Source organism: Apostichopus japonicus, chromosome 15, assembly GCF_037975245.1.
Source record: "Apostichopus japonicus isolate 1M-3 chromosome 15, ASM3797524v1, whole genome shotgun sequence".
NCBI classification, from domain to species: domain Eukaryota; kingdom Metazoa; phylum Echinodermata; class Holothuroidea; order Aspidochirotida; family Stichopodidae; genus Apostichopus; species Apostichopus japonicus.
Window position 1 is genome coordinate 3742501 of NC_092575.1, and position 25903 is coordinate 3768403.

The 25903-nt window shown below is 35.2% G+C and overlaps 1 protein-coding gene across 5 annotated transcripts in view; it reads left to right on the forward strand.

Moving 5' to 3' along the window:
- The window catches only part of LOC139981683 (glutamate receptor ionotropic, delta-2-like), a 111911-nt gene that overhangs the window by 74772 nt on the left and 11236 nt on the right, over positions 1-25903 (forward strand). For 4 of the 5 annotated variants that reach the window (XM_071994278.1, XM_071994277.1, XM_071994280.1 and 1 more), the window contains exons 4-11: positions 1127-1326; positions 5131-5184; positions 6735-6767; positions 14514-14570; positions 14969-15157; positions 17381-17551; positions 21451-21570; positions 25043-25144. In XM_071994278.1, coding sequence (XP_071850379.1) covers positions 1127-1326; positions 5131-5184; positions 6735-6767; positions 14514-14570; positions 14969-15157; positions 17381-17551; positions 21451-21570; positions 25043-25144 — 926 coding nt within the window. The remainder of the gene's footprint in view (positions 1-1126; positions 1327-5130; positions 5185-6734; positions 6768-14513; positions 14571-14968; positions 15158-17380; positions 17552-21450; positions 21571-25042; positions 25145-25903) is intronic. The other variant, XM_071994279.1, reaches the window with a different exon arrangement.

Genomic DNA, 25903 nt, shown 5'->3' on the forward strand with positions numbered 1-25903 from the left:
ATCACACAGTCACAGTCCCGATGCAAGTGGACTGGGGTTGAGAGCGGATCAGTCGTTTGGTAGTTTGGTTTTCGTGCGCATGTTCTTTCCTGGGCGACTTTTCCTTAAAAAAAAGTATAATAGCCGAAGCACAGTGGCGAATATAGGGGACTGGAACAATAGTTAATCACTTCTTTCATAACTGACCACGAAAACAGCTTACCATACATTGCAAGTGAGTACATTGTGCGGTATAGCTAGTGGAAATACCTCGAATGGATCTCCTGACACTAAACCCAGTCTCTACAAAATGCTATCATAAAACAGCTCAACGTAACAGAATTGTCCATGGAACATTGCATATACTGTGCCCACTTTGTGTTGTCAATAAGTAGCTTATTGTCGCCTGTTGCAAGGCAGTACGTAGATTCTTTATAACACTTTCTAAGGAAAAGTCGCCCAGTAAAGAACCTGGGCACGAAAACCAAACTACCGAACGACTGATCCCCTCTCAGCCCCAGTCCCCTCGCATCGGGACTGTGACTGTGTGATCATCGTCGGGTGTGTATCATCATTCCCCTCGAAAGGGAACAGATACTACACATGATCTATATATAGCCAAAGCTTCATCTTCACTCGGCAACATCCAGAGTGAATTTTCTCGTTTTGTTGAAGGATATATGCGAACGGAGTACGTTCTTTCGTTTAAATGGAAATCTAGTCGTCTTCGAATATACTCACTAAAGTTTACACCTGCCTGTTATGATAAAGATGCTTCATAAACTTAACACTACTGCATATTCATGTTAAGTATATTACGTCACCAGGAACTATATTAAGTCATACACCTACCTTGGGCCTCCATAGGCCATCGAGTCTTTCATGCGATCGAGATTACTGCGGACATTCCTGCGTTTAGACTTGACTTGTTACCTGCAACTTTGGAAGCGAACAGCTACTGCATATTCAGTGTATTACGTCATCATGAATCACAAAACTTGGTTGCTTCCAGGTGATTTAAATTCCGGAAAAAAAAACTAACCATATATTATGTTCAAGTGTTACAATTCAACAGACTCCTTCAAACACACAAAGGAATGGGTTTCTTTTTAACAAATTTTCCGTCACGTGACGCTCTGTTTTTCAGCTTACAAAAACGTGGAAGAGGTCCTCCATCTAGCTGTCGATTCGAGTTCCCCTCCGCTGGTGCGGTTGTTCCGCATTGATTCCACTGATACTGGCAGTGACACCAGCATAATACGATCCCTACATGTGGCAAAAGACAGCGGTGTAACAAATTTCCTCGTCTTCTGTAACATGGCGACGAGTATGAGGCTGATAATGCAGGTATGACGTCATTGAGTATAATTATAGGGATATTCCCGTTGTCTGAAGTCCATTGCTTAGAAAATTTTCTGAAACTTTTTTGTTTATGTTTTGTTTATATTGTTATTATCATTTTATTTTGCCGGGCGGGGGTGGGGGGGGGGGATATCTTAATAACGTTTTGTATAATGATGATATAAATCTGAAAAATTTGTGAAAATATTATGAATGCATCTGGCAACAGCCGAGATAATGACGTCATCACGGCAGTTGAGCTGAAAAGGTTTTTAATTTTCTTTCTTTTTTTCTAACCAAATCCTTTATCCTCTGAAGAAAATTATATTTTCATATCTTGCAAAATGATAAACTTTTGAGTAATAGCATTCGGATACTGCTCAAGCTCATTAGGATCATATGACCACTGTAGAAATGTAATGGGATGAGGCTATGGAATGGGATAAAAGTTCGACATGGTATCTTTAACTTGATAGCTATGTAGCCTATGTTTGTAGTTCCCAGCATGCATGTGTGACCACTCTCATACAAAAAAGAGAGGTGTAACACTACGAGGTATGATATGTCACTGAGGCACGCATGCATACAATAGGTCACGCGTATATCTACAACCAACGTGAATCCGTTGCGGTCTCTGATCTCGTTATTGTCTATATCTGTGGCGCATGAACAGTAGAAAATACAGATTATCGCCTGCAAAGTTCTGGCAATTTACATCACAGGGGATTAGTTGGGAAGGAAGAGAAGATAACGTGTGGTTAATGATGAATTTATTAAGCTATAGAGCGTACACAGAGGCCTGCAAGGTCAGAGTTCACCATTCAACCATTCTAATGTGAGCTCACTGAAAGGAATGTTCTTTGGGCAGACAATATAACACGTATATCGAAGAGACAAATATTCCAACACTTTGAGACGAAATGCCCATCCCAATGTTTTGTCCCTAAACTCGGGACATGTTTCATTGAATGAAAACCTATCTTGACTGGATATAACCCTCGATTCTTCCCTGGAGCCGATCCGACTTTGTAAAGTAGTAGGAAGTATGTGGTGTATAATCTAGGCAAATGTTCTACAAAAGTTTGACTAAGGCTGTTATAATTTCGTTGATGTTTTATCCTTGTAACCTGAGACATTAGTAATCGTTAGCTACACTGGTTATGTTCTCTGTGGTTGTAATATTTCTGCATGTAACGTTTCAGAATTAGATATTTTCTTCACCTGTAGATAAATGATTGAATTATTAAAAAGAAAAACAGAAAATTTTAAGATGAATTTGCCCTCATGACATCACTCATTCTGCCTTTGCCCAGATGTCATTTAAAAAATATCACCACATTAACAAAAAATAATAAATCAATATCTTAGCGATCAAAACAAATGCTATGAGGACGTGGTTTCGACCTTAAATTGTAAAAGATTTTCTGCATTTTTGCTAAGCCATCATCTGCAAGAAAATTCTTTTAATCATGTGTACTATATCCAAATACTTGTATGTAAAACTATTTCAATTAAAGCATTTATAATAATGTATACTAATATAATTAGTCGAGCTCACTCCTATACGAATCTTCACAAAATGGAGACAATGACGTCACAATGGCGTCGTCTCAATCCCTGTAGAACTTGGATTACTTTTCATCGATTTTGCAGTAACTTTTGAAATCTTTTCAAAACCTTCCTGCAACATTTTCCCTCCAAGTACAACTATAGCATAACAAAATAAAATCAGAACAAGGAAATGGCCCCCATTTCAGTCGTTAAAAGCAACATGATAACCCGTTAAAAGTAGCATATATAATTGAAAACTAAATGCAATTCCTTGTTTCATTTAACAAGTTGTCGATTTGTAATGCTGTCATTCTATCTCTATGCATATCCTAACCTTATGTTACAAGAAATCTCAAGATGAGTATCAAATGACTACTAACAACCCCTTTTACCCTCGCCTTCTAGTTTAATTTAACTCTATGGGATGTTAACTTTACGTGACAAAACATCTAATAGCTTTCCTTTGGCAAGTTTTAGCTCTGTGCTAATCTTTGTTTCTCCTTTGATTTTATTACCAACTGTATGCCTCATTCGTTACGTGATATTAATCCGGTAAATTTCATTGTAACGTTAGTAACGGCTAGGCCTATATGTATATATGTATGTATATATATATATATATATATATATATATAGATATATATATATGTGTATATATATATATATTTATATATATATATAAATATATATATATATGTATATATGTATATATATATATATATATATATATATATATATATTTATATATATCACACGACTTACCAATAACCTTAATGAACAAATACAATTAATTGATTTGATAGATAGAGTAATTCTGGTAGTACGAACCCTTTTTCATTTTTAGCAATATTAATTGCCATTTTTTTACCGCTCTATAATATTTTACAACCAGATATATATATATATATATAGGAATACCCTTATTGCATGCCAATATTGTATATTGATTTTACCTTATAGACTGCCCCCCCCCCCCCTCCTCCCCTCCCTTACATCTTCACACCTTACGTTCATAAAACTTGAAGACGCGTTTATGGGAATATATCAGAATTATTTAGACAGTTGGTGAATTCCGTACAATATACGATATCAATTTCATCATTCTATCTTTAAAACAAATTTACATCCAGGGACCCCCTGATACTGGCCTCAGAATACATCTATATATTGATGTTCTGTAGTCAAATTATCCGTTTAGCCCAATTTCTCATGAAACATTGATCTACATTAAACCGATGGACCTTATCATTATGTTTGTCAAAGCATTTGATTACCTCGAATAAACTTTACTAACCTTCGAAGGTCCATCTTACCATTTTGCCTATATAACTGAGTGAAACATAAAACTTGCATATTTGTTATATATACAGGTAGTTCAACAATTACACTCATGACGTGGGGGAAGTAACTAACAAAAAACAATATTTAAGTTAGGACAAAACTCTTTAAATTCAAAGGTTTTCTAAGACTCGTAGGTGGAAGGGGAGAGAAGGGGGGTCGCATAAGGCTTGTGAAACGACCAAAAATGGTCCATTTGGAAACTTCATAGCGTTCTTCCATATAAGTAGTGAACTGTTCATTTTATACAGAATGGCAAATACTTTTCATGTCATACTTGATCTGCAACAATAAATGTTTGTACAAAATCCTCTAAATGATCATCTTAACCCTTGAAAATAAAATAAAATGTATGAATATGGATGTTGTTCGAGGTTGCTAGGAAATGAACGAAAAAAAAGAAAGAAAGTAATCTCAATTATATTGGAGAGGGGGCGGGGGTGGCATATTGATGTGTCGTTCCATGTGTACATTAACGTTTATTACGTAATGAACTTGTAAACATCAACGTTATGTATCTCTGTGCCAAATTAAATTCGGGTTGACCCGAATCAATTGATATATATATATACATATATATATATATATATATATATATATATATATATATATATATATATATATATATTTATATATATATACATATATATATATCTTGGATTTACCACAATGGAAATTAAATCTGTTTATCCTCTCAGTTGTTACTATCCCTTTAAATTTGTGAACACATTCCGGTTTTAAGGTCGCAATTCCTGCAAAAGGCTTAAGTAAAACAAGATTATACAATTCAGACACTCAATGTGGCCCCATTTTAACTCCTCAAAGTACCTCTGAACCCTGTAAATTTAAATTCCTACCAACGTTCCTTCGGGGTGAATTAGATCGTCACTCATCTTTCATTTCTTATCTTACCTTTTAAAGGCCGCTCTCTTTGGCATGACCGTCCGGGATTATCGTTGGATTGTGACGTCACAGGTAAGATGGCATTTTAGCCTCAAGGTTCATTATTCCATTTTTTTAACCACCAGAATCATGTATCTGACGTCATGTTACCCTCTCGTTCCCTTTCAAATCCCGTGCGTGTTGTTGCATATAGTAGGCAAGGAAGCATAACAGGACCCTAAGCTTGTTCCCATATTATATAGGGCTGACACATACATGTACTTTAAAAACGGTCGTCTCCATAGACCACGTTGTGAAGGTATAGGCTTTTTTTAATATACACTGTTTCTATAGGTAGGATATATACACATCCAAGGACGGTTTTACGTTAGCCTTAGTGTAGCCTATACACTTATATTTTCAACCAGTCGGAAATCTTGGAAGTACTTCACCCGTGTAGCATTTTGCCTCTGGCAAAGTGCAGCAGTGTCTTTTCGAAGTAAGACGAGGTTCGTCCTTGGGGGAATGCATGTTTTAGCAATTTGGAGAGTTGTGAGGAATAAGTTCTTTTAAATCAACTGGTAAAAGTAAGGAATATTAATCACTTTTCCACGGCTGACTGAGAAAAAGATGAATTTCAGGAGAAACAAAACTAGACGAAAAGAAAAAAAAAGCCGAGGAGGCGTAAGAATAACATATTCAACTATTTGCCGCCTTCAAAGACTTACTTTCATAACTTTATGAATAGTTGGAGAGTCAATGTATGTAGGAGGATTATTGACTTTTCATCGCTACCATCTGTCTCTAGGAACGCCAGATGCTAAAAGGGGAATAAAGAGAAGAAAAAAAAACCCCTCATAATTGATCAAACTGAAAGCCAAATAATGTGTTTAATTTATGAAAGAATACACAACGTAAGTATATACTTTCAAACCGTGACATGAACACGCACAAATATTGTCTTCAATATGGACTATGACCAGGCCCGTAGCCAGGCCTAGGCACAGCACCCACCCCAGAAATCGGAACAGATTGGCAGGAAGGTGTGGGGGGGGGGGGGGAATGTGTGTGGGTGTTAAAGCTATTCTGCATGTGTGTAACATTGAAGAAAATATAGCAAAAGTTCATTACACGACTACGCTTTATTTAAATTAGGGCCATAGTTATCACGTTTGAAGTCATCGCTGAGTTCAGTGGAGTAATTCTGACAGAGGGAGGCATTAAGAATGAGCGCAGTTTAGATGTCCGTTAAACCTTTTGAAGATGTTTGCCCGTTCAACCGTTCTATTACTTTCAAGTGATCACACAGAAATCGGAAGAGAATAACAGGAAGGTGCGGGGGAGAGGGGGTGGGTAGGTGTGTGATTCTGCATGTGTGTAAGAAATAATTATCGTATCTCTTCCACTGAGTCCATTACGGTATGTGTGTGTGGGGGGGGGGGGTCGAGAGAAGGGGTGCAGGGGAGGAGAAGTAAACCTACGTTGTCATATATATGGACGTTTATATACTGCACAATATATCGTTGTTGTTTTGTTTTAATTTTTCTGCAAATTATGCATCACCCTCTATAACAGACCAAGTGCATTTTGCCGCATCACTTATTAGGTTTTATTCCTCTCCCTGCATGGTTTTGTATCCGTAGGATGGGCCGTTCACTACTAGCGATATCTCCATGGTTGGTGTTTTATATACATTTCTCCATTTTCTGTTCTATTTTTTGGGGGGCTTTTCGTTGCCTTAGTTCATTTCTAATCTTTTTACCGTTACTTCAAATTTCTTTGCTTCTGGCGCTAAAAACTTTTTGCTCTTCTTTTTTTCCTTTTTTTTAATATTTTTAATTTAAAAAAAAAATAGAGAGTAATTTTCTTCCTTTATTTTACAATCCATGATATTAAATGCGAGATATTACGTTTGTTTGTGATTTAAATTATATAAAGAAACAGATGACAAATGATGTTCGACCATGTTGAAAAAAAAACCAGGTAAGCTGAAGAATGCTTAAAATGGAGCATGTGCGGTACGTATTGGCCTGACGTTTGTAATGGTGAGAAATAGTTCATGTGCAACTTTCTAGACGTATATTTTTGGTTTAATATGAATTACTTCAGTTTCTATAATAAGTCGTTTTTGATCATATGATTATTTCCCCAGTAGAACGGCAGGTTGTTGCTTTGTCACGTGGCATAGAGCATGCGCGCTTTGGTGTAATAGCCTACATAAAGAAGCCGATTCATATAAATTTCACTTTAAAAAAGAAAAAAGATTCATTCATAAAATGCTTGATTATCAAAGAGTGCCACATTTAATAAACTAACAGGTAGTTAGAAAAGAGCATGCGCAGTCCTAATTTACAGTTTTCCTTCTTTCTTCTTAATATCCAACGAGAATGGCGTTCAAGAGAAATTGATATTAATGTATGTTTAATCACTACATGTAAGCTCGTTAACATCGTAATAGTTGATTGTATGGTACTGAGCATGCGCAATTCTGACTTATTAATCTGTTATTTCTTCTACTTTTTTATATTTTGGGAGTGGGGGCGGGGAGGAGGGGGGGGGGTGGGGGGGGGGCTTGAATCCTCAGAGATTAGATGTATTATTGTCAACTTTACTTTAAATTAACGTAAATGACTTTAAATTGCGACCAAGGTGGTGTATGAGATGAATATTGTTAGTGGCAAATCCAGTGACTGTTGTTAGATTACTGACTAATGTAGCCATTGATTAATATAACCAGTTGGAATAAATTTTCAAACTTGACTTTTGTACTCTAGTCGAGAAAACAATAACATGTTAGCGTGCCCGGGCGAAGCATATATTGAGGATTAGTGAATCAAATTCATGACTTATAATTGATCATGAAATAAAATCAACGAGGGTATTCAGTATCATGATCACTCGTTATCTTATCTTGGGCAATACAATATACTCGGTAGATTTGGTAAAATTAAAGACCAGGTGCACCCGAGCTCCGTGAGGAAGCAGAGGGGGGGGGGGGCACATTTCCTCTCCCGGTTTTGTTGAAAACCTCAAAGTGCCCCTTAGAAGTCAGATGTGCCCCTCAGTTTGGGAGTGAAATCAAATAAATATATTTTCATGTCTGTTATTAAAAAGGCAGCGACTGCTTAACAGAAAATTTATCCTTTTTGCTTCAAAAAGTAATAAAAACAAATATATATATATATATATATATATATATATATATATTTATATATGTATATATATATATATATATATGTATATGTATATATATATATATATATATATATATATATATATATATATATATATATATATATATTTATATATACGGTCGCTTATGAACAAGAATATTTTGAGAAAACCTGTATTAACAAATTTCTTACGAAACACATATAGACTATGAGCGTTTATATCATATCTATAAAGTATGGTATTTGAAAATGGGGATTTTGACACACAAATTTGTTGTTTATATATATATATAGATAGATATATATATATATATATATATATATATATATATATACATATATATATATATATAAATATATATATATATATATATATATATATATATATATATATATATATATATATATATATATATATATATTTGAAACGATAATGAGTTGGAAAAACTTGCAGCACCCAACGGGATTCCAACAAAGAACAAATGGAATGATGAACATTCAGATAGATGTGTTTTTTTTTTCAAATCGATTCTTTCTAATTTAAGCTGTCAGGACGTATCTGAAGGGATGATGTATTCTGGTTTTTCATCTTTTACTTTCTCCTAAGACAAAAGTAGTTCATAAATTAGAGGCAAGAAGTACTTATCAGGAGTTTATGAATATTTACTGATATCTTTTACTGACAACTTGAATAAGAAATTTCACAAACCTATTTGCCAAAGATAACAAATTACACCAGAACAGAAAATTTGCGGATAACTTGATTGATGGGAAACGTTACGATATAGTGCTTGTCAACTATATATGTTATAATGGAACATACATCATCCAACTCGAAAATGGAGCACATTTATCTGTGTTAGAAGTTGTCAGAATATGTTGAAGGAGGCCAATTTTTCTTTTAAATTAACCAATGTCACCTTAAGTCCTACATATAGGAAAACGAAATAACAAATTGAGCCCTCTTTTATAATAGAGTTCCCCTTTTTTCTCTCTTTCTTTTATCATTGTTATTGTAATGGTCTTCGTAATTAATGAAACAATCGTCTCAGACAAGGCTAAGTGTTGTTTGTTATGATGAAGAACAAGAATGTTCTAGTTGGCCAAACCCTCCCCATCCGTCACCCCACCCCACCCCACCCTCACCCCCTCCTACGAAGGTATTATATTACAATTTTTAAAATTTACTTTTTGCTCATTGTCATTTTGCTATATTAGTACACTTTAAGAGTATGGTTTATACATTCGAACCTTTGCACATAAAATCAGCGTCCATAGCCTAGTGGTTAGGGTGTCCGCAAATAAAGCGGAAGGCCCGGGTTCGAATCCCGTGGAGGCTGGAAGGTTTTTCACTGTTCTGGATTTTCCAACTCACTACAATTCGTACGAAAGGGGGGGGGGGGGGGGTACCTTCCTTCATTTGACGAGGTTCAACGCTACTGAATGTAATCAAGAACGATTATTTTGCTTTCACTTGTAAGATGGCACCTATAATCCTCCTTACCCACATGACTATCTGTCCAGCGTCGATGTAGGCTGCGATGAAGGAGGTCAACTTACCACATATGTTCTCTTTTTTGACATTATTTACCCATTTTGCCCTAAAGGGACGAAATACTCCAACTCCTTCCCATTTACCTTCTTTTATGACTTAATGATAAAACATCAGCAAGTTTAATTAATTTATTGTCACGAGACAAACATTTAACATTTTAATTATAGAAAACAAAGAATACCCAATAGAGTTCTGACGATTGTGAATTTGCATATTTTGAACATAAAGCGGACTCATATACCCCCATAGGTGATGAAAACGAAACCTATATCTAATTCGAGTCACTCCTTAATTCAATAGTTTTTGACTGGAGGTCTTAAAATACTTGGTTTTTATAATTGTGAGCGAAATACAGGTAGAATTTTTATGCCTCAGAAACTTTCCTTTTACAGTTGAATGAAAAATGCACTCCCTAAGTTAGTGTGTAGACGTATTATATAGTCCTTTAACATTTAGCAGTTTTCGTGTATAAAAATTTGAGAGAGAAAATTATCGCTTGTTTTATCACTTAACAGAGGTGATAATTACTCCACTGCAGGAGTTTTGTCACCGAGACGACGCCATTTATTCGCACGCGTGTTTCGTTTGCTAAACTCTGCATAAAAGCTATTACATTTTCAAACTTATTTTTTTGCTCGATTTCCCAAGGGTGAAAAGAGCGAAAGAGATTTTTTAAATAATCATATATCATATCGTATAATTAAGGGCGAAAATCGATAGCCAAGGGCTAATGACCTACAGGTGAATCGTATATGAAGATATGAATATCTGTATATAAGACTTTATGTTCACAGTTTCAATATTATTGCATGAAAATTCATGTAGCGGGGTCGATATCTAGTGTTTAACTTACGACTTGAACTCAAGTTTAAGTGGTTTCACATGACGACTAGGATGTACCAAATTAAAAACAAAAATCTTTTAATTTTTAAAATTTTATAGCGAAGTGCAGAGTAGAATATATATATATATATATATATATATATATATATATATATATTTATATATATATATATTTATATTTATATTTATATATATATATATGTATATATATATATATATATATATATATATATATATATATATAATATATGTAATATATATAATCTCTCTTCAATCTTTGAGCAAAAATGTACTTTTAATTTTATAATATTAAGGTACTTTTTTTTCATCTTAATTTTCAATGTGTATGTCTCGATATCCACAAAATGTAAAATGTTAAGGTCAAACATTCAACATTCCTTTCAAAACGACGAGATGGAATGATACTCACAGGCATAAGGTAAATGACTGACTTGATAAACACACACACACAGACATACACACACATACACAATAAAAACATAGCTATTGACTCATTTTTGCAAGAGAACATTTTTCCCCTTTTCTTCTGATATAATGGGTTCTCAAGGACAACCAATATTGGTTTACATTGGTCGATGCCTTGAGCTAAAGTCATGAGTTTGAAATCAAATCTTGTTCGTGCAAAGTTTAACACTTCAGGAATGGTTTTTAAAGTTTCTACAACAAGAAATAAAATAACGCATCCCTGTGCGTTCAATAAACGTTATAGGTATATTTGTAATATTTGTATGTATTAAGTTTCTTACATAATCACGAAATATCAAGATCTTGAATCAGCTCGAATTTATGTCAGCGAAAGGTAATCAGTTATCGCGGTATTGAGAAACGTTTTGACATGGCAAAGCATCTGACTTAAAGGTATGCTAGTATTTGGCCCCAAATATGCTAGATATTCAAATATGGTCACCTTTGGTCAAAATTCTTAAAACTGTCTTTATTACAAACCTCCGAGGAAATTTCCTCACTGGGACATTCAGTCATCTTGTGTGTTACTTAAAAATGTCTGAGAACAATTTGGAGAGTAAAGACCTCCAGGAAAGTACTTTTTGAAAACTTCTAGCAATTATAGCGTGCTATAACTTCGGACCTATACTGACTACCTTTAAGAAGAATTCTGTTGTTAAGTCTATTGTTAAGGTTAGGGCATGTGGACTTGAACAATGGGAAAAACAATGGGGTCCTTAGTCTGAATGTTAAACACTTGTGGGCATGCGCGTGTGTTTACCGTCTGCTTGGTCGAATCCAGTTTCTAATTCAAAAGTTCCAGTTTATTTTGATATTCGTGAAAGACCGTATGACCCCGTCACCGTTAGCTTCAGCCTTCCTTTACACAATAACAAAAAGAAAAGGAAACCTATTACATTTTCTTTTCTCTGTTATTGCTTCATTCCCAACAAGATCAACAACCCCACCCCCCCCCCCCCCCTATATGAACGGTTGCCCTCGTTTATGTAAAACAAAACTCCCAGAAGATTGATTATTTGTCGTACAACTTAGTCATTTTGGTCGTTCAATAAAGAAAAACGAAATTATCTTTCCAAGTAAATCAAATGGAATACGTTGACATTCGTGTGTGAAGAAATGTCAAAAACAGAGAATAGCTCAAGCGAGATAAGACGAGTTTACCTCGGTCGATTGAATGTAGGGCAAACATGAAACACGGTTTATTGGTTTCATTGAGAGCAACGGAAAGTCTCAACAGTCACAAGAGTCTCATATAGTTTCTTGTCAAATTCGGTAAATTATGTAAAAAGCTATACTGTTGTAAGGTAAATGATGAAAGGGCTAAGAATGTTCTAATTGGAACGTTCTGTCTATAAGACCCAGTAGATAGACAGTGTTTGGTGGGTGGGGCCGGTGGGTGGGGCCGGTGGGTGGGTGGGCGGGTGGGTGGAAGGGTGGGGTGAGGAATACAAGTGACCTGTTGTATGTTTATTGTTGTTTTGTTTCTATTGTTCTGTAGTAATCCACCAAGATTCTTCGTACGTTATATATTCCAACAGATATTACGGAGCTTTAAAACGTGACCTCAGAAAAAGGGGCAAAGCTATAACTTTTTTTGTTAATTAAAATATAATATTTCAGACACCTGTTAGGCAAGCAAGGGCATCTTTCTGTTTACGATAAAGGCGATTTGTTAGATGTAAACGTGAAATGTATTACAAGTGGGCCAGTGTAAGTGAAAACCTTACAATGTAAGCCAAGAACTAAGTATACAATTCGCTTTGCATTATGGTTTATTTCCAAGTTTAAGTTTTGAAATTTTCTGAAAAAAGAGTACGTACAAATCAGTGTCTTTTAAAAGGAACGCTGTGGTCGATATTCAAGATTCTCCGTGTTTTTCTCTTGCTAACGTGTACTAAATAAATTCAAGCTTAACTGCATTACTTTCAGGAGAATCAATATAATGTAAACGTTATTACCCTTCTTAAAAAAAGCAAAATATTTGATTTTTTTGGGGAACCAATACCGCAATCCTTATAGGGATGTTGACGGCGTTACAATAGGAATGTAGATAGTGTGGTGGGGGTGGATATTATTCAAACGCTTTTTGGACACCTTTATCCATTTTTCCCCATACCAAAAGACACCCAACAGTATATGATTACCACTTTCAAACAAATTATATTTTATAAACAAAGACACCGTGTACACGTTCCAAATTGTTGTTATAAGTTAGTGTGCAATTCTTTCTCTATACCTCCCACCCCAATACACCCCCACCCTTCTACCCACAACACACATACACACACTTCCCGTTCCTCTTACCAACGCTTATGTTGTTGTTGCCAATACATGTACGGTTATTTATTATTTAGTATCAGTTCACAAAGGAAACCACCAATACACCTGTTGACGAAGAACCGTATGATGACCTGCTGCGTCCCCTTTTTCCTCAACCCCACCCAACGACCCACCCACCCTCCACCTCCCCACCCCTCCCCACCTCCCATCAAAGAAACTTACAAAATCTATTCCATTGGGAAAATATTGTATTCTTCTTCTTCTTTGTCGCATTCTTCTTCTTCTTCTTGTATTTTTATTTCTCGTAAGGAATCAAACTTCAGCAAGTCTAAAAGTGACGTCACCAAACCGCTATTATATTTGGAAGTTTCAGTGTGTGTGGGGATTTTTTTTTTCACTTTTTCTTTAATGTTTATATCTTTGACATGAAGTGTTTCTCTCCCTCCCCCCAACACTTTTGTTGGTATTCCTTTTAATTTTACATCTTTTAAATCTTAACATTATCTTTATAGTGTACTAACATTCATTTCAGTGACAACTGTGTAACATATTTATTTACATAGTATTTAATAAATCTCGTTCAATTGGTACATTTTGAAGTTTGATATAAAATTAATAACCAACATAGTGAGAAAAACAACAAAAAAGTCTGAGTATAGTTGAGACTTTCAAAAAGGAAAAATGATAAGGAAGACATATCTGCCGAAATTTTTTACAGTTGGACTTCGGAGTTTTTATCTCAAATAATAACATGCATGTATGGATTTCCTTTAAATAGCTTCCAAATAGAAACAAAACACTTTCTTTAAGATTGATTTGCCAAAGGAAATCAATTTTCACTCTCTGAAGGTCAAAATACACATGGTCAATCAATTTTCTTTTTCATCGCTGTTTATGAATTACACCCCCTTCAGGGTCCAGGTGCACATTGGGTAAGGTACGCACACTCCAAAAGTAATATTCCTACAAAGAACTTGTAGCATAAGACTTTTAGCACGGTATAACAATTGAAAAATTGAATACGAACTCTATTTTTTTTTAAACATATTTATTATGTTAATTATATTACTCTTATTTAAACACAGGAATGGAGAGATGTCCTTGTGAGCCCAAGTCATGAAGCCACAATAAATGAAACCAGGGTAAGTTTGCTTCGATTGAGACACATTATTACCTCTGCAAGAGAGGGGACACGGTAGAGGAAAGGGGAGTACCCCCCCCCCCAATGGCAAGGTTGGTTACCCTACCACTTCTTCTGACAATAAAATATATATATAATGGTATCTTCAGTTTTGTTCGACAATTACACCGTGCGAACACTAAAAAAATATGCAAAAAGTTAATACGTTTTAAATTCGTAGTTTTTTATATTGGTAAAGTGATATTATATTGCAACCTGCACTGACACCAGTCTGTGACATTTTACCATTTTTTTACCTCTTATTATTTGAAGATATCGACAAAGTACATATATTTCTGTTATAATAAGAGAAAAATCCTTTATTATTTTTTTTATTATATATACTCTTTTAATTCACAGAAATTCATGAGGGGCATCAAATTCTTTAATGGAACGACTGGAATTCTAGCTCTGTGCAAGCAAAACGTCACGATTCACCAACATAACAACAATTTTAAAGAGGCTTGGTTGACCCTTAACCCGGAACTGAGTGACATGTTTGAAAATAACAAAACGGAACTTGGCATTGACACTCTAATGGATATTAATGTAAGATTTTTTTTCTTATTTCTCTAGGAATTTCCTTAACACATTAGACATTCTTGATTCAAAGCAAATGTGTACCTCCACAAATCTTTCCTTTGTATACAGGATTTCAAAAGGTAGAATTGGGTGGGGATTCCAAATTCCCATTTGGCAATGGCATGAACCTTTGTGGACGGGGTGCACGCGGATCCCACGACTAACGGTGGATCCCCACATCCCCCTCCCCCCACCCCACCGGTTCCCCAGAGTAAATCCCATATTTTTTTGATGGAGGTACAATCCCGTTAGGATACAGAATGACTTAACAACGAAAAACATCTATTTTCATTTTGCTCAGGATGGTTGGACTTAAAGTCGATACGAAACAGAAACCCTTTTTAAAATGCCATTTACCTGTATTTATTTATTTTTTTTTTTTAAAGCTTTTTAAAGCTTTTTTAGCAGCAGATATCAGAGCATAGTTGCATGGCGATTGGCTCGACTGAAAAAACGTCTTTGATGCTATTTAAGATGACAATGGTCAAGTTGCCATCGTAAAGATGAAGCAAATATGCAAATCGCGTTTTCTTTCTTGCATTTGCAGAAAGTGTTGCGATTAGTCCTACAATATATATATATATATGTGTGTGTGTGTGTGTGTCTGTGTGTCTGTGTGTCTGTGTGTTTTGTGCTGTGGTAGATAGTTCGAACGGGTACGTTGACATTTCTTAATCTAATATCTACATTACTGGAGAAGCAAAGGTGTCGTCTGCCAGACAGCAATTTGGCGGGAAGTTAATAATAGATTACCCCACAGTTAATATTGAGTCACTATATATTGGATAGAAGCCTTGTAATAGTACAATCGAAAATGTAAATGTATTCCTGTTGCATATTCATGTATTTTTCAAAACTCTTGTTCAATTATCTATTTTTTTTTTAAAATTAGGCCTACGTCATCTAAACAGCCTAATTTCAACGATATCATCCGTCCGTCGAAATGAGTTTAAGTTGTGTTTTTTTTTTTTTGGGGGGGGGGGGGGTCAACTTCCTCCAAGTGTGTAACACATCCGTCATTCAAAAGCCAGAACAAGAACTAAGCTGTGATTATAACATGACGTAACTTCCTGCATATAAAGCTGGCGCCTTGCAGACTAGATGAGCTATATTGTCAGAGGGCATTACTCCATCAATATCAATATCATGTTATATATGTATCTTACGAAGCACAGGCCGTTAATCAAATTGACTTATTAAGATTTGTCACTATACGATCTCGCCAAAAATTTCCTAAATGCTTCATTCGTTCAGTCTTTCTGATTTTTACACATTTTTTTTAAACACCAACATCTAGTTGAATTTATACTCTTTAACATCCAAGCATAAAAGCCCGATGATTAAAAACGCAAACACGTTTAAAACAATCCTCTCAGAATTAAGTTTTTATGTATTTTAGTTTTAATTCCCCCCCCCCTTTTTTTTAAGCAGAAAATATAGTATGCACTTGTAGTATGTTACCTACGGCCCGCGAATTCAGTAACCCAAAGAAGAAAATTTCACACAATGCACTCGTCTCATGTTATTGAAAGGAAACCCAAGGTCGGTTTGAGTAAATCAATGAATATTTGAGGACCTAATGGGTGCAGAGACTTAATGTCTACCTTTTAACCCAGAAACATCAGCATTAGATTGCAAAAAAACCCCAGCTGTTACCATTAACCGGAACTTTACTAAAAGTATTCCATTTTTTCCCCCAAACGTGACAAGATCCCGTGGAGACTCTGTGTCACGAATTCATCTAAGAACAGTCTGTTGCTAAACATTTTCTTGTCAAGCAATTTCCCCCGTTTGCCAAGATGTAAAAGGAATTTCAAAAAGAAGATGACACTTGAGAAAAATTAGGACAATCTCCTAGACTTTGTTCAATATTTTTACTCTCTTTTTTCGTGTTTAGTATATTAATAACGCGCAAACAACAAATTGGAAAACTTCATTTTTTTTTACTAATTTACATTTGAATTAAAACTATACACAAATTCGAATATCTGTTAAGAAAATTGTAATTTTTTTTATAATAGTCGAATTTGAGTGAAAAACAAATACAACAGAAACTTTAATTATTGAAACAATTCATAAGGCTTTCAATTTCTGTCTGTATATATTTCCCTACCCAATTCTTTTTGTCTTTATTATTATTTTTCTAAATCGAGCTCACCAATAAATTCATTTCCCCCTTTTTTCTTCTAGTACCATGGAGCTTACATGTACGACGCTGTCTGGGCTTTGGCCAACGCAATTCATGACGTCATCAAGAAGAACAGATTCCAAGAGCCTCAATTTGCATCTTGTATGGAGACGTTTTTAGAACTAGAAACACCGAAGAGCAGAGGAAACCGAATAAGAAGAGCTTTGTCGAAGGTACTTTACCATATTCATCATCATCGCTTTTGTCTTCTTGACTATTTTATCCTCCATAATTTGTTTCGTTTGTTGGTCTGTCTGTCTTGTTGTCTGTTTGTTCGTTTTTGATTTCCAATCTGTTGCTCGGATGATTTGATTATCTCCTTCTGAGTACCAGAAGATTTGTCTGTTTGACTTAGCTGTCTGTCTGTCTGTCTATCTTTTTGTCTGTAAGTTGTGTGCTGGCGTTGTTTATTTAATGTAACGATAACAATTTTCGACAAGGGACGAATATCTATGAACGTGCGTTACTTTCTGACATAATCACGTGACGTCATCAATGCCATACGTCATAATTGATCCTAAAAATGAGGCAGGGCAAGGGGGAAGGCACATGGGTCACGTGTCTATCATTTATCGTTACTTAAAAAGCGTCCTTTTTGTTGCTGAAAATGTAAATACAAAATTGCCCTCGTGTTGAAACGAGATGTAATTGAAAGGTGCCCTTTTCGAAAAACATTCAAATGCTTGCATTTTGAGGCAGGAAATGGACAGAGGATCCATTTCTGTCGGAATGTTGTGAGTAAACTTTAATGTCTACATGCAACCTCAAATTAAAATCACATGTCCCCCCCCCCCCACCTTCCTGCCTTTCTCCTTGAGACTGAACCCTCTTCCGTCTTCTCCTGCAATGAAGCCTCCTTTATATTTAGACATACAGACAAATATATGTAGAAGTGGGCAAAAGGAAGGGAATCGTTGGAGATAAATCTCGAGTTATTTTATTAAGCTTCAGTCTCGTTTAATCGTAACATTGTGGGAGGGGGGTGGGGGAGCCAACTGTGACTATAGAAAAGAAGGAATAAGAGGGGATGCACCGGTTGTATGATCGGTGGTTTTATTACTTTAGGGCTGTGTCATGTTTGATAGTAACTCTCTATCTGAAATCAATTTACTTGATGAGGGAAAAAGGAGGCTATATTTGGTACACTATACGGTCTCTTTGCTTTTCACACAAGTTGCAATATTATATTGCATTTCTAATACCAAGAAAAATCTCAGCCATTGCTTTCAAGTTAGTTTGTATTACGCGCTATATTTCTAATGGATTAATGTCACGTGGTCATGCTAGCATCCGCTCACGTTACCACACGACTACTTTAAAGCTGTATAAATTTGAATTTTCGAAGGAGAGGAAAGAATGATATACTGAATGTTGTAGTTTAATGTGGTATTAGTGAAATTTATAGCGACAATTGACTAGTATTCGTCAACAGTGCTTTCTCTCATATAAATAGGCAATCATTAGAAGATATACGGTAAAACTTATAGTGCTTAATACAGTAAGCATAGTTCTTAAAACATGTTTTTTTTTTACATTATACAAAACTTGGTAAAATTATTTTGCAAGAAAAAAACCCCCATATTTTCCGCCGCCTTCTTTAGCGAATTTTAAGACACATATATTTGGAATTGGGCCACTGTTGTAGTAACTCATCCACTCAGCAACTTTTATTGCGCGCGTCGTGCGAAACAGCGCGTTGGACGGAACAGCGCGTTGGACGAAACAACGCGTTGTACTATCTTTTGATTAACATATACATACAGACAACATCAAAATTCAAATGTTTAGCGACTGGATATATAGAGAGGAAATATATGGAGATGCTTCCAAATTCAAAGACTGCTACAATTTGATTTTAAGGGGTGTACTTTTCATTCTTTTCTGCCATCATCACTGTGTCCTGTCGACGAGTTACCCTATAAAGGTGACCTGCTTGCAAATATATTTAGCGAATATTTCCCTATCCACCTTCCACCATAGAACAATAGTATTAGAATACTCTTAACAAAATAACAAGTAAATACTTGCCCTTCTTCATCTATCGTCGAATCCTGGTTCATGTATATAAGCAATCAAACGTTAAGAATTTGACAGGCTAAATTATCTTTCTGAGGGCGATCTTAGGATATTTAACAAGCAACCTATCGATTCTTAACAAATTGAATAGGATGAGATGTTAATCTTTCACTTTTTACTAGCGACATTCCAAGTTGGTCGAAGGTAGGCTATATATACAGTGTACCATGTAAAGGTATAGTAAAACAAATGGCACCAAATTCCTCGGTTCACTCGTTGACGCCATTATGCCTTTGAAAATCTTCATAAACCATTTGAATTTAAAATAATGTTGTTCTATTTTTTTTATTCATTTTAATTAATTAAGTATACTTTAAGTTATTGTAGAACAATAATGATGAGGTCAAATATCGCCCCACATTACATATATTTCTTGTCTTTGTCGTTGATACGGGTAATGGAATAATTTTCATAACAGAATTCAAAAGATCATGTCAAGTTAAAATGAAAATACAATACAAACAAATTCAAATAATATGACCTCTGAAATACCCCCGTTTTCCATTTTTTTAGTAAACATTCTTATAACTGTCTCTTTGAGTTCTTTTGAAGACGAAAGAACTTCAGAAAATCAATGTTTGTCTTTTCTTGCATGTCTAATAGGTATGTACTTGAAATGTATAACCTTGATGATTTACCCATTAAGATTTGTTCACATGACTGAGTGACATTCACATATACCATGTGTTCGTTTCCGTTGGTGACATAGTTTGCCTTACTCTAGAGAGATCAAACATGATTTTAACCAACTCGAAGTAACTTGTGTGATTCCTAAAGCCGGATCTCGAAAGAGATACTTTGAACAGACTTTATGTTATATGAAATGGAGGTTAACGACAAAGGCAAATGAAAATATATATAATTGAAATCGTATAGTAATGGGAGGTGTGGCTTAAACCACAGGGTACAATATATACATAAAACTCGGAGGCTCAAGTTCAAAAAATCTAGTGTTATTGTGACCTGTTTTACTTTATTAGTTTTAAACTTTCATGAACAATGAAATTACCATGCGATAACGTACGATGAGATAACCTCGTTGCGAACGTTACCGTATCGCACACTATAGTAGGCCCCTACAGCTTCTTAGTTTGGCAGCTCATATCTCGGGATAAATTCAACTTATTGCAACCTTTCATTTAGTATTTGCGTCTCATTTGAACTTTCTTTTTACACCTGTCAGACAAATCATATCTCAGTGAAGTATTTTTTTATTTTTTTTATTCTAGAGAAAACTCCATAAAAAAAGTGGTAATGACAGTCGTTATTACATTTATTATTAAAGATACCGTGTAGCCGTAGGGGATCTGAAACGAGAAACTTTCGAAGAAGGTTATCGACTGAGAGTAAAATTTCCAGATATTATTATTTTTTTCATTTAAATTCATATTCGATAATTACGGGCAAACCAAATAAGAATAAACAAAACTCAAATTTTTTTGTGCAATAACTTTGATAATTATAAATCGTTTTAATTTCCCATGAAAGTATATCAATTTCATTATTTTATCATCAAATTTTGACGTAACACGAGATCGGCGCGTGTTTGACGGATGGCATCAATAGCAAAAGAACATAATGAATTGTTTTCAATTAAACTGGATATTATTAATTAAAACATTTGACACATTTTGTTCCTCGGTTTGATAAAGAAGTATCGGATGTTATTATTGCTTTGAATATTAAAACTCTTTGTTTTAAGTGAAGATGCTACAATTTTAAGTGAGTATGCCATATCAGAAATATGGATCATCCTTTATAGCTGTGATATTAAACCAGCAAGGCCCAAATGAAATATGAAATAGAGTAATGAGTTAATAATTATACGTTAACACGTTTCGCCGATTTTAACCGATATCGAAAATCGTTTGAAAGCGGATCATTTTATTTATTTTTATTGAAGTTAATTATATCATTTGTTTCATATTTTTTTTATTTATTCATTCATGTACATATGCATATCTATCGCTCATTTCTATCGTTTGAAAAATTTTAGGTAGACGATATGCAAGGCTTACTCGGAATAGTTCGGTTCAACGAAAGTGGTTATAATGCGGAATATAATATGGATATAATGAGCGTCGAATCCCGAAACAACGTCACCACGTCATGGAGGGTAAGTTTTAATGGGAGACACTACCACAACCATCATCATTGATGTATATGTGATATGAAGATATTTAAACAACTTCCCCTATGTATTTGTCCATTTGGGAGATATGATAGATTTAATGTTGCTTGACAAACCCAAGGTTGAAGGCTTGATCAAGTCTAAATATGACCATCATCGAGCCTCATGTATACTTCACTTGTTATTTATCATCCTCATCCTCATCCTCATCCTCATCCTCATCCTCACCCTCATCCTCACCCTCATCCTCACCCTCACCCTCATCCTCATCTTCATCCTCATCCTCATCCTCATCCTCATCATCATCATCATCATCATCATCATCATCATCATCATCATCATCATCATCATCATCATCATCATCATCATCATCATCATCATCATCATCATCATCATCATCATCATCATCATCATCATCATCATCATCATCATCATCATCCTCATCCTCATCCTCATCCTCATCCTCATCCTCATCCTCATCATCCTCATCATCCTCATCCTCATCCTCATCATCATCCTCATCATCATCATCATCATCATCATCATCATCATCATCATCATCATCATCATCATCATCATCATCATCATCATCATCATCATCATCATCATCATCATCATCATCATCATCATCATCATCATCATCATCATCATCATCATCATCATCATCGTTATATTATTATTATCATTATCATCATTATTATCATCATTACTATTATTATTATTATTTATATTGAAATGGCTGATTTCTGTAATGGAGATGAGTTTTGCAAATTTCTAAATTTAAAATAATAGAGCTATGAAACTAACCTTATGATGAAGTTTGGTTTCGATTGTTAACATGGTCAAAAGTCTACTGTAAGTAGACATAGTGAAGAAAGTAAAATGTTTCAAATTCTATACATTGGCAGTATCGAACATAACATATTTAACAAAATGAGACATCTATCCCCTCCCCCACCCCACCCCACCCCACCCCCCCACCCCCAACCCCGACTCAACTTTTAATGATCTATCATATCTCCGAAACGGAGCAAGATTTTTGTCTTAGCAATTTGGGGATATACCGTATTCATCCCAAAGATCTCTGCCGTATCAGCTAAGATGAGGTTTGAGTAGGTTTCCCCTTTAATTATTATTAATGAAATGCATTAGTCATTATATAGCACGGTGCAACATTTCTGGTCAAAATCCTATCAACTTGAAATTCACAATCCCAACTCTTGTCACTCATTTTTTTCCATCTTTTATTTTTATTTTCGAGATGACGAAAATGACATTGAACAGTATTTAATAATTTGAAGGGGGAAAAAAGATTTTTGTTTTAATCGATTTTCATATTCTTTAACAACAACATACGTCAACGCTTAATTGGTATAGAGACAAAGTGCTTTTCAATGTACATCAATTGAACCGTCTACATAGTTTATGTAATGAATTGTGACAATAAAATTGTTTCCAATTTCATTAGAGAGGTTTACAATTTCAACGGTTTGCAATTTATGACCTTGCTCCTGGGTGAAAAATATTTCCTCGTGGTATACCCAATCCATTCCCCAATTGCAATTTGAATAGATGTTTTAAGATTGGCTTTCAAATATAAAATTGTGTGAATGTCTGGAAGCCTGCATGGTTAGTTTCACGAGTTGACAATCCCAGATCAAAAGGAATTTTTTTACAGTTGATTATTTTGTCGGTGAAATCGGAGTTAACTTGGAAGTCGATGATGTCTCACTAGATAATTATAAAATGCTTCCATATATCTTCCTCATTTGCTCTGTACTGATAAAATCGATGTAGTATACAGCTAGAAAAGTGAACCAAGTCCCCCCCCCCCCACAGCTAGAGAGATGAACCAAGTCTCAAAGCGTACGTGCTTCGAGCTCTGTTAATATCGCAATGGTGCTTGAATTATTGTGTTTTATGGAACTTAATGGTTTGCTCTTTTTCAGTTTGAAAATTCTCCATCGCATAAAGAAATGAGATTTTCTTTATGGACAAGAAGATATTACAAATGTCTCCAATTAGTCTGCCCAATTAATTGAAACTGTTTAGCATTCATCGTTGTAAAATATTGATTGCATAATAAAAGGAAGAAAAAAACAAAACAAACAACAGTTGATGATGATAAGTCAAAGTGGCTGGAAAGCAAGTCTACTACAAAAGAGCTACCAGCTTTCAATTTTTCTTGATCCAATTTCAATGGTATATCAAATGCGGCTTGGTTAATGTTGACCTAAATTGCTTGCTCAAAGATTTCTGAAATACTGAAACATAATGCTAATAACGGTCTTATAATAAAAAACAAACATTACACAAAATACCTAATGTAGGCCTTCCCGGGTGAAACTAGAATTTGTGATTTAATTTGGCGCCAATTTTATTTGTCCATGAAGCTTTAGGGCAGACTCGTCCCACATGCATGTTATAAAAAAAACTTCCATTTTCGCTTTGGCTGTTAATACACTTCCTACGTACGTCTGCTTTTTGCCCGCCACAGAGGCGTGGGTAGCGGGGCGGGTGGGGGGTGGGTGGGTGAGTGAGTGGGGGAAATTACGGACGGAGTAGGATGTACCTTAAAGAGCAACAGCAAAATGCAGTCATTAGACAGATAACGAAAGAATATGAGCTAAACAAATCAGAATGAGTATGGAACGCCAAAAGTCTCACCAGTAGATGCTGTGCACCTATGTAAGGATACGGCCCATGCATGATGTAAACTAATATGTCTCTGATAGTTTGGCGCTGCTGCAAAGTGGAAAATACACGATGAAAGCAAAACGCAGCCAACAGTAAACCTCACTTTATTGAGTGGTTACATTTTAGCGACGGATCATCCAATATACTGATGTGGTAAAGGGGCCTATAGGGGAACCCCAGGTTTAAGAGGCCAGCAAGTCCAATGGGCCCTCCTTCAACACTTCCATGCGAGGCGTTTACCAAATTTCTGCATTTGTTGGGTTGTTCTCTGCAAAAAAAGGGTTGTTGGAGATGAGAGTAGGGGGGGGGGGGCTACATAGAGAATAATCACCATAGACTGCACTGAAAGAAAACGTATACAAGCTTTATACAACAATTTCTTCAGATCTTCGTAATATATTAGCTCTGAATAAAATTACATATAGATACAATACATTTAGACATGATACAATTTTGCAAGCATCCCTATTACTGTTCAACAGTTATGAATTCACGCCTCATGACCTATTTGTGCACTTTTTTGTATGGTATGAAATAGATACCTGTACATAAGCATATATCTCTTCGGTCATTAACTCAGGCTTGTCTGATATCAATACATATGAACTCACCAAAAGCGGCGCTCTAGGAATTTATTATTCGGTGTTTATAACAAGGTCCTTCAGTGTGTTCAAAAAGTGCAACAAAAGTACATTTCCATTACACTACACAGGCCTGTTACGAATCAGATTACACCTCTCTCTCTCTCTTTAATTTTCAGATTGGAACTTGGAACAGTAGCGATAACTTAACTTTACTCCAGACACCCTTTACCAAGAGCTTACGGGCGATGAATAAAACTTATACCATCGTCACTATTGCTGTAAGTACATATAGGCCTATATTTCTAAAACGACTGACAAGAGACTACCTCTAAGCGTATAGTAATGCGACAGACGACATGAATATTTATATATATACTGTTATTACTTATTATTCATGGTGTGGGAGTGTTGGAAGATACACTATCTTGGGAATTAAACTATCGTATCTCGTTATAATTCTTTTCAAATGTTCACTGAACATTCTTTACTCCCAGATGAGTTGATGTCATGTCTTTTATCAATAAAGGATCTTGTATAGACTATAGCTTTAATAAATTATTGATACTGTAAGCTTGTTTATCGCATTCGGGTGTCTACCTGGTCTGTATCTTTACAGTTATAAAATATGCAAAATGTGTATCGCATTTTGATAACGTATATAAATATATCAAAACACTGTTTGTGGCATAGTTGGTTGACTTTACCATACAACGACTCGTGTCATTCAAATGTCCTTGAGCAAATATGAAATATGATTACTTTCTGGTATAAGAGTGATGATGTAACAAGTCAGGTACCAAAATTACACCATTTTTGTTTACAATTTATTTTAGTAACAACTGATTAACTGCATGCCAGTCTAAGTGTTCGGATCTGGTGAAACGGTTCTTAACAATCATTTGCTTGCTCTTTTCACCTTTGATGATGTTAAATTAATATCATGTTAAATTATTTATCAGGCTCGAAGCCAGCCTTCGTAGTGTGGATGGGCAAATCCATATTTTTCGTCAAGAATTAAGGTTTAATTTAAGATCTGC